At 40.0% G+C, this 14,343-nt stretch overlaps 2 protein-coding genes across 5 annotated transcripts; both read left to right on the forward strand.

The window, feature by feature from the left end:
• Positions 1-3,579: 3,579 nt before the first annotated feature.
• LOC128212226 (uncharacterized) lies at positions 3,580-6,912 on the forward strand. Its single transcript, XM_052917563.1, has 3 exons — positions 3,580-4,117; positions 4,406-4,502; positions 5,001-6,912. Exons 1-3 carry the CDS (start codon positions 3,656-3,658, stop codon positions 5,381-5,383), a joined length of 942 nt encoding a protein of 313 aa, XP_052773523.1. The 5' UTR covers positions 3,580-3,655; the 3' UTR covers positions 5,384-6,912.
• A 271-nt stretch (positions 6,913-7,183) lies between these two features.
• On the forward strand, positions 7,184-13,095 carry LOC128211792 (uncharacterized). 4 transcript variants are annotated; one of them, XM_052916860.1, is made up of 3 exons: positions 7,184-7,371; positions 10,625-11,026; positions 11,244-13,095. In XM_052916860.1, the coding sequence occupies exons 2-3, from the start codon at positions 10,660-10,662 to the stop codon at positions 12,707-12,709; spliced, it is 1,833 nt and encodes a 610-aa protein (XP_052772820.1). In that variant the 5' UTR covers positions 7,184-7,371; positions 10,625-10,659; the 3' UTR covers positions 12,710-13,095. The 4 variants fall into 4 exon arrangements, with proteins under 4 accessions (XP_052772820.1, XP_052772821.1, XP_052772822.1 ...); XM_052916861.1 differs by lacking the exon at positions 7,184-7,371 and adding an exon at positions 8,201-8,241; XM_052916862.1 differs by lacking the exon at positions 7,184-7,371 and adding an exon at positions 8,212-8,237.
• Positions 13,096-14,343: the final 1,248 nt, after the last annotated feature.

The raw sequence follows: 14,343 nt of genomic DNA on the forward strand, positions 1-14,343 counted from the left end.
ATATGTGTCCAATGTAGATTCAATGACTGTGTCAGATATCTATCCCATAAAGTATATGTGCCCAATGTAGATTCAATGACTGTGTCAGATATCTATCCCATAAAGGATATGTGCCCAATGTAGATTCAATGACTGTGTCAGATATCTATCCCATAAAGGATATGTGCCCAATGTAGATTCAATGGCTGTGTCGGATATGTGCCCCATGCAGCTTCAATGGCTGTGTCATATATGTGCCCCAAGTAGCTTTAATGGCTGTGTCATATATGTGCCCCAAGTAGCTTTAATGGCTGTGTCATATATGTGCCCCAAGTAGCTTTAATGGCTGTGTCATATATGTGCGCCAAGTAGCTTCAATGGCTGTGTCATATATGTGCCCCAAGTAGCTTTAATGGCTGTGTCAGATATGTGCCCCATGTAGCTTTAATGGCTGTGTCATATATGTGCCCCATGCAGCTTCAATGGCTGTGTCATATATGTGCCCAAAGTAGCTTTAATGGCTGTGTCAGACATGTGCCCCATGCAGCTTCAATGACTGTGTCATATATGTGCCCCAAGTAGCTTCAATGGCTGTGTCATATATGTGCCCCAAGTAGCTTTAATGGCTGTGTCAGATATGTGCCCCATGTAGCTTTAATGGCTGTGTCAGATATGTGCCTCAGGTAGTTTCAATGGCTGTGTCAGATATGTGCCTCAGGTAGTTTCAATGGCTGTGTCAGATATGTGCCTCATGTAGCTTCAATGGCTGTGTCAGATATGTGCATCATGTAGTTTAAATGGCTGTGTCAGATATGTGCCTCATGTAGCTTCAATGGTGGTGTCAGATATGTGCCTCATGTAGCTTCAATGGTCGAATATGTGCCCCATGTAGCTTCAATGGTCAGATATGTGCCTCATGTAGCTTCAATGGTCAGATATGTGCCTCATGTAGCTTCAATGGTCAGATATGTGCCTCATGTAGCTTCAATGGTCAGATATGTGTCTTATGTAGCTTCAATGGTCAGATATGTGTCTAATGTAGCTTCAATGGCTGTGTCAGATATGTGCCTCAGGTAGTTTCAATGGCTGTGTCAGATATGTGTCTAATGTAGCTTCAATGGTCAGATATGTGTCTAATGAAGCTTCAATGGCTGTGTCAGATATGTGCCCCATGTAGCTTCAATGGTCAGATATGTGCCCCATGTAGATTCAATGGTCTGATATGTGTCTAATGTAGCTTCAATGGCTGTGTCAGATATGTGCCTCATGTAGCTTCAATGGTCAGATATGTGTCTAATGTAGCTTCAATGGTCGAATATGTGCCCCATGTAGCTTCAATGGTCAGATATGTGCCTCATGTAGCTTCAATGGTCAGATATGTGCCTCATGTAGCTTCAATGGTCAGATATGTGCCTCATGTAGCTTCAATGGTCAGATATGTGTCTTATGTAGCTTCAATGGTCAGATATGTGTCTAATGTAGCTTCAATGGCTGTGTCAGATATGTGCCTCAGGTAGTTTCAATGGCTGTGTCAGATATGTGTCTAATGTAGCTTCAATGGTCAGATATGTGTCTAATGTAGCTTCATTGGCTGTGTCAGATATGTGCCCCATGTAGCTTCAATGGTCAGATATGTGCCCCATGTAGATTCAATGGTCTGATATGTGTCTAATGTAGCTTCAATGGCGGTGTCAGATATGTGCCTCATGTAGCTTCAATGGTCAGATATGTGTCTAATGTAGCTTCAGTTGTCAGATATGTGTCTAATGTAGCTTCAGTTGTCAGATATGTGTCTATTGTAGCTTCAGTTGTCAGATATGTGTCTAATGTAGCTTCAATGGTCAGATATGTGTCTAATGTAGCTTCAATGGTCAGATATGTGTTTAATGTAGCTTCATTGGCTGTGTCATATATGAGCCCCATGTAGCTTCAAGGGCCAGATATCTGTATAATGTAGCTTCAATAGCTGTGTCAGATATGTGACCCATATAACTTTAATTTTCGTGTCAGATGTGTGCATCATGTAGCTTTAATGGCTGTTTCAGTAATGTTCCCCATTTAGCTTTAATGGCTGTGTCAGTAATGTGCCCCATATAGCTTTAATGGTCAGATATGTGTCTAATGTAGCTTCATTGGCTGTGTCATATATGAGCCCCATGTAGCTTCAATGGTCAGATATGTGTATAATGTAGCTTCAATGGCTGTGTCAGATATGTGCCCCATATAGCTTTAATTTTCGTGTCAGATGTGTGCATCATGTAGCTTTAATGGCTGTTTCAGTTATGTTCCCCATTTAGCTTTAATGGCTGTGTCAGTAATGTGCCCCATATAGCTTTAATGGTCGTGTCAGATGTGTGCTTCATGTAGCTGTAATGGCTGTGTCAGTAATGTGCCCCATGTAGCTTTAATGGCTGCGATAAATTTGGGCCCCCGTGTTGATTCAATGGCTGTATAACATATGTGCCTCCATGTTGTTTTTGTGGCTGTGTCAGATATGTGCCCAATATGGCTTCAATGGCTGTATTCAATTTGAGCCACATCTAGTCAATAGTTGTGTCAGATCTGTGCACACTAAAAATTCAAAGACTGTGTCAGAAAGGAAAATTTCTTCTGTACTTGGTTCGTTGTAATGTATTTCAGCTGGATTGTGATGAAAATTCCAGGTTGTAACAGAAACCAGTTATGTGTCCGTTTCGGAAGCCAAGAGGGTGTTTAATTGTTGGAGATCGAACCAACGACCTCCGTGTTGAGAGGCGGGCTGTGTATTATTTTTAGAAATAATGCTTCAAGTTGCATTAATTTGAACAGTTTCATACTACTAGTATGCTCAAAACATTCACGGAGGCGTTTGGCAACGATGAGAAAATATGCTGTTTACATAGTTCACGTTGTTCTTAGCCTTGTATCACATATCAGCAATGACAACAGCAACAATAACAACACAACACATCAACTGAGCCGAATTTCAATTTTTATCAAATATGCGCGTGGGATTTTCCGTGAAAGTTTAAACCGTCATATTTACATCATTCTCGCATACATCTTGTGTTTTTTGAAAACGTTTTTTTTTTATTTCTTTGTTTTAAATGTGAGAGAAGAAATCAAAATCAACTATAATGAAACATGAACATTAAACGAAAATACAGTTTATAATCGGATCAATACAAGGGCATACACATTATTTTCAAAAATAGTATTTTTAATAGTAAACGAACTAAAACGCATCCTGCATTAAAAATGGGTCGGAGCAAGCCCCGAAAACCTTATACCAACTTGGGCCCAGTCTAGCTACGCCCCTGACAAATTAAAGTTAAATTTAGACTCTACCGAGGGAAGAGTTGTTGCGAAACAAGTTTATATCATCACTCAAACAAAAAAAGAAGGTAATGCGAAACACTAGAACAAACAAAGTAACATGACTAATATTAACAAAATTTGAGCTATAAATGATCATACAAAATCACTGATTTAAAAAAGTGATCATGAAAAGGCAATATTGATTTTGTCAAACATTTACCTCAATGCAATCGATATGTATATCGTAAACAAATACTTTGTTTTAACTTTCGCAACTTTTAAAAGCCGAAAACCAATTGACAGTTGCGTATGATTCATTCTGCTTTAATTAAAACCTTTCAAGTGAAAACGCATTTAAAGTTGCATAGTACCATATAATATGGCGGATATGACGTCACCAAGACGTTATCTTGAGACTGGAAGCGGCTTACGGTGCGAATCTGCGTGGAGTCCAATGCCAGAACACCTTATCAACTTCCGGGACAAGGCAGACGAGCCACCATCTCCGGATGTAGGAGTGAGCAGAGGCGGAAATGAACACATATGTAGCACGTGCGATATGACGTTCAAGACGCGCGCGCAGATGATTTACCACCAGGCGGCCTTCTGCATCGGCAAGTCGCTCGACGAAGATAGTATTCCTTCACCGGAACTGGATTCTCCGGAACCAAGTCTTGGACTTCCGGCCGAGGCGACGACGTTGGTTGAAAAATCGAATAAGTCACGGTCGTCGCAGCCGAAGAAGTCGACGGCTCGAGCTGCAGATGATGCCATTGTTGACGGGGGAGACATAGCCGGCGATGGAACTGCCAGGGAGAAAACTGACGCAGACGCCACAAAGGTATATTACATTATTATGAACTTCTTTCTTTTTTCTATGACATGCACTTACTTAATTTCAGTTTAGGATAACTCAGGATTAGGACATAGCCCCCATTTTTATTAAGAATACCAGTACTTAGTTGCAATTAGTTGTTATTCAGACATAAGGCAAATTCGCATTTAAGATTGATTTTACACACAACATAACTGGTTTCTAGGCAGGAACAGGGCCTAAGTTTTGGCCTTTACCTGTATTCACAAAATGTATAATAAATTAATTACTGTGTCTTCTCATGAATGTTTTAAGCCAACACAATTGCCGGTATGGCGGAAGGCGTCGAACGGAACGGTGCCCCCACACAGCTTTCGGACGGACAGTCTCGCATCCTCCGCTTTATATGTCTGTAAGTGCACGTTGAAAAAATCTGATATTGTTTTTTTGTGCTTCAATCTATACAGGAACTCCCATATCCCGTGGGCAGAGCTTAACTGTTCAATAACTAAGGTGCGTTGTCAAAGCGCTCGTGTGTTAGTTCAATAACTAGGGTTGTGGGTGCCGTAACATAATGCGAAAATAGTGAATTGGACAGCAGATAATGAATAAGTCTTGTCTGGGTTATTAGGTTGAGCGAGAAATGTACTGTGTGGAAAGTTAAAGAAAGAACAGTACGTGTAATGCACCAGTCAATTGTTACCACGGTCCCCAACCCCCAGGTCCGGGGAATAGCGGGGACTTTGACTTTTGGTCCAGCCAGGACCCATTTCCTCGGCTATCTCCGGTATACACCCGGATCTGGGGCTGTGGTTACAATTCACTGTTTCATAACTGTAAACGAGATATAATAATATATCTACAACGAGATGAATGTTTCTACCTACATGACAACTTTTTTACCCCATAGGTCTTGCCCACATACGATCAGAGCGAGTTCCGGGTACAGTTATCCCGGTTGACGGAGGCGCTACTTTTGTTGTCGACGGAGAAGAGTTTAAGGGCTGCGAATATGACGTCATCACCGACCCTGGAGAGCAGTTAACATGGGAATGCTGTGACGTTATCGGTGGAATCCCTCGGCGTGCGATAAAGGGAGGCTACGACAAAAACGGACTACAATTATTTATTTCTCGAGTTACTGCCCCTGACGGTACGTGGTGGTGTGGTAAATATGCGCCGCAGGAACAGCAATGCAGCTACGCCTGGGACGGCGGGGTGTACACATCAAACGACATTGAATTTCTTTGTCTTAAACCTGAAGAGATTAACTCAGAGATATTAGAAACGTAACATTCGAATGCCTTTGAAGTTTTGTTTTACTGGACACATGATCGCACATCGGACAAAGGGGCAGTATAAACGTAACCACAAACACTTCGCCTTTATGAGTGTCCCCCCTTTATGCCATCTTCTCGCTGGTTAGTTATCACGCGACTTCAAAAAACTTCTGAATGTACCTTCATTTTTTCTTTTCTTTCAAAGTACCATTTCTCGGAAATCATTTATAATTGTAGGTTTCATTCGTCATTGTTTCTTTATAAGTGCTTCACGTCTAGACGTTAATTCCGACGTCATATTTGTGGATATATAATGAAATAAAATGGATGCCATCCTCATAATTATACCAATTAATAGTGTGTTTTACGTACCACAGACCTATAAAATCAATATCGAATAACGAATACAATCGAACCTGCTATTTCGATTTATGACCGAGTATGTTATCAAAATTAAAAGTAATGATTTGAATAACGTTGCATGAACGAATTACAAACTGAGAGTGAAATGCTGTACATAAAAGTGTTTAAACATTCAAACAATGTAATCGTCAACGTAAGATTTAATTCAATTAGTGTTTACGCTCACACCCCTGGCAATCGCTGAACGGATTCGATAGTTTAGAAGGTTTTCGACATAAAAGACCGCCAATGTTCTTTGCCGTTTAGTCATTTATTGGCTTTATTTAAAGTGCATTGTCCAGCGGTTTAATTCCCTTAAGTGATAAAGAAGACCAAAATTAAATAATATTTTTTTTCTTAGATATAACTTCAGTGACACTCTTATAAGTTTAGTTTATTCTTCTTCGTTTATTCAAATGTTTTACTGAACATTTCTATTGTATAGTGAATGCAATCATATGTAATTAATATTCCAGCAATTCATACGTTTATCTCTAGTTTTTGATATTAATTTTTTTATTTGATTTAAGTAGTTTTTCCATTTAAATCACCAGAGGAAAACTGTTTCCTCTTGATTTTATGAACAACATCTTCTTTTAAAGCGGAAATTACGTCATGTGCATAAACACGTGCCAGATCCTTTATTTTTTTCACGAGTGGCGAAGCGAGGGAAATTAAATACGATATTAAACTGAAATCTTTAATATTTCGTTTATATACATAAATGCCTTTTCCCGGAGTTGTATTAGTGTTGTGATTTTTTCTAAATACCCTTTTTTGAAAAGAGTGTTTGCTACACCGCTTACCAAGGGATGCTTATCACGCAAAGTCTTAAATGCTGACGACATACCTGTCATTCCTTTTTCAGGCTAGTCGGGATTTTTTCTAATATTTTTTTAAAGTGTTCTATTTACTCGTGTTTTAGTGCAAACATTTACTAGGAACATTCATCCATGATTTTTTATTAATGCATCTTTGTTCCAAATAAAAACAGTTAATCGATGGAAGTATTTTTCAATTGAACAGGGCATAAATTCATGACCAAAATAGCACTGGTCGCCATTTTCTAAATTATTTTCTTTTGTAAAGGCCAAAGGTGTAAGCAAAACAAATGTGAATCAATATCGGATTTACCACAGGTGCTCGTCACATTGCCTGGATACAGTAATAAATAATTTTTTATTTTTTTTTATCTTTTTTTTTTTTTTTTTTTTTTTTTGCAAGATAGTGAATATTTGTAATTTAAATTATTTTTTTTCCACAATTGTTCATGAAAAAAATTCGTATATAAATATAAATAAATATTCCAAGTTTTCGAGTTTGTTTCATAATACAACGGTCGTGAGTCACCACTAGCTTTCAAAGATTCGATTCGATTGAGGACGGGTCGTTTTCCAGACAAAGAGTGAAGACAACGCTAGGTTTTCGACAGATTTTTAAGCGGGTGGGGTAAAAATATCACTTAATTGTTGTGTGAATTTGCCAGGAAGTTGATACTACAAAGTCACATAGTTAAAAAAGAAATTTGATCGATGATATAACATCGAATCTATGTTTCAAGAGAACGTTTGAAAAACAGGATATCTATTCTTCTATCCGGTAAGTTATGTTCACTTGCAAAAATACATTTATTTAAACACATGCAACTTTTTTATATCAAATTATTATTTGGCAAGACTTGATTTCAAAAGTTGTTCTTAAGCGTGATATTTCCACTCCTTAGTTTGCATTAAAATATAAAATTGATAATTTCACTGTTGTTATTTCACCGATAAAACTTTATATTTCATCAAAAAACATAAATGAAACAATTTTATTCAACTTGTCCAGGAAATATGTTTGTAGGCTCGCCCAAGATTCGCTTACCAGCACATTTCTTAAACCCTTTGAATTAAATATAGCTTTCACCAAGCCCAACAAGTAGGTGTCCTCCGGGCACTCCGGTTTCCCCCACAATACATCACCACACTCGCGCGTCAAATCGTGCCAACAAGAGTGATAAATATATAAATGTTGTAATAACTTGTTTCACAATCGTTGTAAAATAAATAAGTTTAAACTAAATATATTATATGTATACTGCAGCATGTAAAAAATAATAGTATGCCCTCTGCACAGTTTCCAAGGAAATTGTCTATCCAGACCTTGTGGGAGATTGCCGAGTAGTTACGATTGATACAGCGGGCAGGGGCGGATCCAGAAATTGCCTATCCTGACCTTGTCGGAGATTTTAACAATTTGAACTCGGAAATGGTGCATGATAAGCGTATTTTATTCATATTTTTTTCTCCTCCAATATGGATATAACAATTAAACATTGACAATTTTAGAGGGGGCACAGTCCGGGTGTGCACCCCTCTAAATCTACAACTGGTGGGTTTATCTGTATGACTTAGTGTACTCTAACCTATATGATACAGTCACTAAACAAGGAAGTGTCATGGCGTCCTAAAAAGTATACACAAGTAGGTAATGTATTTCATATATCACTTTTTTTGTATTATATATTCATTTATGTTTTTTTACGCACATTTACGTAAACGACATTTTAATTCTCAGTTAATACGACCGTTTATTCAATACAGATGAGGATTTGTTTTAAATTACGACTTCACTAGTTTAATTAACACATTTAACTACGTGCATATATAAACGAAACATTCATTTATACAGTGGATCACCTAAATAGAAAGTGTTAATTTATAAATAGAATAGACTCTGTTTATTATGTTTTTAAACCCACAGGTAAATACATTATACATATATCTTCATGTGTTGGCTGTCCGCATGGTACTATTTAACTGTTTCGTCTGTATGATCCCTCGATTGTTTGTCAACTACGTTGTTAACGCCCTCATTGTTAACTTTCAAACCTGCTCTCGAAGCTTCATTGAGATCTGCAGTACTCTGAAACTGAAAATTTCAGATAACTGTTTCAGCTCACAGGTGATGGGTAGTTACGTTAACAAGACCCACCGTATTGCCACCGTATTGCCACGCATAATCCCCCCCAAAAAAAACAACAACAAAAAAACAAAACAACAACAACAACAACAAACAAACAAAAACAACAAACAAACAAACAAACAAACAAACAAACAAACAAACAAACAAACAAACAAACAAACAAACAAACAAACAAGACAAAACAACAACAACAACAACAAACAAACAAAAACTTAACAAAGGTGCAGATAACAAAAGTGTAAAATTAACTCAGTGCTGAACAATGGAGATCCACTAATGTTAAATGATTTGAAACGTACATTCTTGTGCAGGTCAAAACGTTTTATGCAATCCCCAGGAGAAGTCAAAATAGAAATTAAATCGTTATGTACTATTTTGCTTAAAACTTGTTTCATCAATGAAAAAATTGCTTTGAGTTTATCTAGTATCTAACTGTTGATAAAAGGGCAAACAGTTGGATTAAGTGGCTTATCCGTGGTCAAGTGGTAACCAGTGTCAATTCAGGATAGCAGGTTCGATTCCCCGCCGCATAACTAAAATATCCTTATTATATCGTCTTCCCATGCTCACACATCAGAGGTTTGATAATGATAAATCTAACCTCTGATTCAATCATGCAAAAATATAAATATATAATTTTCTTGACATCATCGTCGACCAATCAAAACGCATAGCAACATCACTCTGGTGTACGAGAATGCGTCTTCCTGGAGGGACGTTAAATGGGGGTCCCGTGTGTTATACACTGGTGCACGCTAAAGAACAAGGGTAGCTCAAACCAGAATTACATTCTGTCTGTGCACTATGCTCCAAAAACCTAATATGACTAACAATCTGCACCAGTCAATTGTAACCACGCCCCCAGGTCCGCGGATTAGCGGGGACTTTGACTTTCGGTCCAGCCAAGCCCGGGCAAAATCTCCGTCCTGCGGGGACGAACTTCTGGTAAAACCCCGCCAAATGCAGCCGCACCCCAGGGACCCTAGGTAAGACCCATTCCCCGGTATTTTTGCGCCGAGACAAAAACCACCGCATTCACCCAGCACTGGGGGGCCACCTGGAAGGTAAAAACACGGCACATTTCCCCGGCTATGCCCCGAATACCCTCGGACCTGGGGGGGGGGGGGGGGGTAACTGGTGAATTATATCGGCTCACGAATCGCCCAATGGGCATTGCCCGAGTGCGAATATAAATAAACTCAAAACCACCACCATCGCATGATTTGACGCATGGTTGCATTCTGTATCATGAATTAAAAACGCTAGGCCTTGCTGCAAACTAGCTAGAAATGATACTAATCCTTAATTACTAATGCCATTGATTTATGACGTCATATCCGACATTGAAAATCAGGAAAATGTCGAGTGAAATCTGAGTGCAGTTTCGTTGGTTTAATTTTAATTGCGCTCAAACATGGAAATTATCAAAGGAGACATAATATACAAAGGAATATTACGATACGACGCTTTCTAACGACCAGTCTTGTTCGGTGTATAAACATTTGTCTCGACCACTACGCAGTTTCGACGGATACGCCCTCGACGTCAAACTACAGTTCAAACTATCTTCTATATATCCACTAGCGGATTAAAAATCGTCCAAGTTTACTCTTTATTTCAAGAGAAGAAGACCAAAATGACTAGAAATTTATAAAATTGTGTAGGGGGAGGACCCCCAAACACCCTGCCGACCCTTTAAACCAAATAAATTTCGTTTCTGAGGGAGGGGTGCAAGTCAAAAGGGAACGCCCCTAAGATACGCACCCTCTTACGTCGAGTCATGGATCCGCCCCTGATATCATTTGGTAACATGAAAACAGATTTTGAGCATGAATCATACAATAAATTAGTTCTCAAATTCAGCATTATTATCTTAACTTTTCAGAAACATAAGCACATACTATTCCAAATGCAACGGAGATGACGGAAGAATTATCCGAAACGCTATCACAGGTGACGTTAGAAGCGGAAGCCGTGGTCCACGACGTTTCCATAGAGTTGGAAGCACAAGGCGACGCTGCCGTGGCCAAATTCCGAGATGACGTCACATCAGAAGCCGAATGCGTACTAAATGACGTCACAGCTGAGTTGGCTGAACAGGGAGACGCCGTAATAAAGCGAACAGACGGTAAACTAGCAGAGAGCGGACAGGCGGCCGTGTTGGCGTTTGAGCGGCAGGCATCGCGTTACGAGACGGCCGCCCTGGACAGTATCGCCTCCGCCGCCTCAAAGGAGCGCGACTACTTGCGATTTGTCAGTCGGGAACCCTCCATCATTAGTCATACAGGTATGATAAACGGGCGATCACAAAATGTTTGGAATTATTTAAATATCTATGTTCTTTAATGCAAACCTTTCTTATCAGATAATACACACATCGTCAGTTTTTTGCGTCATAGAGAGCTAATTGCAGTCCTTTTGACGCGTCGTATTTGTTTGTCAAAATACTGCAAAATTAATACGACAGATTGACCATGGACTAGAATACTTACATTCCGTTTCAGAATTCCAGCGGCAGCTAATCCAACATTACGAGAAGCGACACTGCTCTCTGGGGTTGTCTCCCCTGCTTTCTGATTCCGACGAGGACCTAGAGACGTTCTACGTGCCACCAAAGATAGAAGTTGTAAGAGAACGAACACGACTGAGAATGAATAAAAATCAAAGCACTGTGAGTGCGCAGCGGCAAGTGCAGTGTTTCCGCGATATTTTCTACCTTGGAAATGAACGGTTATGTGATATTTACCTGCAGGGTGAGTCAGGTATTGGGAAATCTGTCTTTTGTACGAAAATCATTCAGGAATGGTGTAAAGCTAATAAAACTTCAAACAGTGATGACCCTACCACAATAAGGAATTCGACAAACCAGCAGTTTTGTGATGTTCGAGTCTTTAGTGAGTTCAAATATTTGTTCTTTATTTCTCTTCGAGATTCGAGCGAGGTAGAATGTGATATTGACGCAATGATTGTTAATCAGGTGATCAAATTTTTGCCGAAGGACTACAATATTGAGTTTTTGCAGAGAGTTCTAGCCGAGGAGATTTGTCTTGTGTTGTTAGATGGACTGGACGAATGGTCGCACCCGGAGCAGTCCTTGCATAAATGTTCATGTGGTCGTCAAATATCTTTACCATTCAGGCGAACACGAGAGAACTGCACAATATTGAGCACAACGCGACCATGGGTAATTCAAACCAAAAAGATTAAAAACTCAGAAATTGACGTGCTACTTCAATTATGTGGTGTTTCGCACACCGACATGTTTGTTGAGAAGGCGCTTTCGTTTTTCAATGAAACCCATGATGAACAAAAAAGTGCTGACGATTTTCATGCCGTGATTAAGTCTTATGCCCTGGAGCATTTGGTAATGTTCCCCACGATGTGCATTCAGTTACTGTGCTGCTGGTACGCCGATCTCCTCGTAGACCGATCTCAGACACAGATATACAGCTCAATGGTGGACATGATGTTTGGGCGGGCTAAAGAAAAGAAACATGATCACAGTTTTGACTCGTCGGGTGCATTGTTCGAACCGTCTATGTATGTAGACTTTGATATGCCAGAGCTGTTCTCAAATGCGATGAATATTCTTGACAACAGGGGTTTATTCCTGTCTTTCGGGAACCTCGCGTACAACACACTTGTGGACTGGCAGGGTGGCTCTTCCGGTGTGTTTGACGGGCGCTCCGTCTGGGACTATCTCACGGGCATCGAGTGGTCGGCAGCTCTCGAGATCGGTATCCTGACCCAGCGGCCTTCCCAGAGTTTCCTCACAGAGCGGCGGACCACCTACTCATTCCTGCATCGGTCCATACAGGAATTCATGGCGGCCGCCTACATCGCCATTTGCTGCGAGAGCCACGAGGAATGCTTGCAGTGTCTAGACAGCGTGTGCGCAGAGATGGATGCGCTGGCAGACACACGGCAGCGCATGAAAGACTTTATCGCTGACATGGTGATTACAAAATGATCCTGAGTTTCGTTTTAGGTCGCCTAACTCGCCTTTGATTCGTTGTCTTTGGCAAAGGCAGGGATGTTGTCCGCGTCTAAAGAGGTTCATTGGTTATCAATATACACATGACCACACTGATAAACCGCATTATAACGCAAATGGGTAAAAAGTCCCAAAACTGAAATATGTGTCGAGTTATGCCAAATGAACGACTCAAAAAACTGGAGGAGCGTTAGCACTCACTTTCGACGATCTTGTTTGCCTCGTGCATACTCGTGCTCACTGCCTTCGCATTATGGAAGTATTAGATCAACCCAGGCATTTCATTTTGCAACACATTGAGAATAATACAGCATATTTTTAACCAGGTTTTCAACGAAAACCGGGTTATTAGAATGAGGTTGTCGTTGGGCGGGCGGGCGGGCGGGCGTCAAACATTGGTTTCTGTTTAATAACTTTAGTTAGCATTGATAGATATTGATGAAACTTGGTGTGTAGGTAGCTTATGGGAAGAGCTAGCTTGGGATTGCTTTTGAGGGGGTGGGGGTGGGGCTAAGGTCAAGGTCACTGTTACTAAAAATATAAAAATGGTTTCTGCCCAATAACTTTAGTTAGCATTGATAGATATTGACGAAACTTGGTGTGTAAGTTGCTTATGTGAAGAGCTAGCTTGGGATTGCTTTTGAGTGGAGAGGGGCTAAGGTCAATGTCACTATTACTTAAAATAGAAACATGGTCAAGGTCACTGTTACTTAAAATAGAAAAATGGTTTCTGCCCAATAACTTTAGTTAGCATTGACCGATATTGATGAAACTTGGTGTGTAGGTAGCTTATTTAAAGACCTAGCTTGGGATTGCCTTTGAGGGGGGTGGGGTTAAGGTCAAGGTCGTCTGTTGCTAAAAATAGAAAAATGGTTTCTGCCCAATAACATAAGTTAGGATTGATAGATATTGACGAAAGTTGGTGTGTAGGTAGCTTATGTGAAGAGCTAGCTTGGGATTGCTATTGAGGGGGGAGGGGCTAAGGTCAAGGTCACTGTTACTTAAAATAGAAAAATGGTTTGTGCCCAATAATTTTAGTTAGTTAGCATTGACCGATATTGATGAAACTTGGTGTGTAAGTTGCTTATGTGAAGAGCTAGCTTGGGATTGCTTTTGAGTGGAAAGGGGCTAAGGTCAAGGTCACTATTACTTAAAATAGAAAAATGATCAAGGTCATTGTTACTTAAAATAGAAAAAAACGTTTCTGCCCAATAACTTTAGTTAGCATTGACCGATTTTGATGAAACTTGGTGTGTAGGTAGCTTATGTGAAGAGTTAGCTTGGGATTGCTTTCGAGGGGGTGGGGCTAAGGTCAAGGTCGCCTGTTACTAAAAATAGAAAAATGGTTTCTGCCCAATAACATAAGTTAGGATTGATAGATATTGACGAAAGTTGGTGTGTAGGTAGCTTATGTGAAGAGCTAGCTTGGGATTGCTATTGAGGGGGGAGGGGCTAAGGTCAAGGTCACTGTTACTTAAAATAGAAAAATGGTTTCTGCCCAATAATTTTTTTAGTTAGTTAGCATTGACCGATATTGATGAAACTTGGTGTGTAAGTTGCTTATGTGAAGAGCTAGCTTGGGATTGCTTTTGAGTGGAGAGGGGCTAAGG

This window comes from Mya arenaria, chromosome 12, assembly GCF_026914265.1.
Source record: "Mya arenaria isolate MELC-2E11 chromosome 12, ASM2691426v1".
Taxonomy (NCBI): domain Eukaryota; kingdom Metazoa; phylum Mollusca; class Bivalvia; order Myida; family Myidae; genus Mya; species Mya arenaria.

Excerpts from the sequence above, each read along its gene's own strand:
- LOC128212226 (XM_052917563.1), top strand. The coding sequence starts at position 3,656 with ATGGCGGATATGACGTCACCAAGACGTTATCTTGAGACTGGAAGCGGC. Across the intron at positions 4,118-4,405 it reads CTGACGCAGACGCCACAAAG|CCAACACAATTGCCGGTATG; the intron begins GTATATTACATT and ends GAATGTTTTAAG. Across the intron at positions 4,503-5,000 it reads ATCCTCCGCTTTATATGTCT|GTCTTGCCCACATACGATCA; the intron begins GTAAGTGCACGT and ends TTTACCCCATAG.
- LOC128211792 (XM_052916860.1), top strand. The coding sequence starts at position 10,660 with ATGACGGAAGAATTATCCGAAACGCTATCACAGGTGACGTTAGAAGCG. Across the intron at positions 11,027-11,243 it reads CTCCATCATTAGTCATACAG|AATTCCAGCGGCAGCTAATC; the intron begins GTATGATAAACG and ends ATTCCGTTTCAG.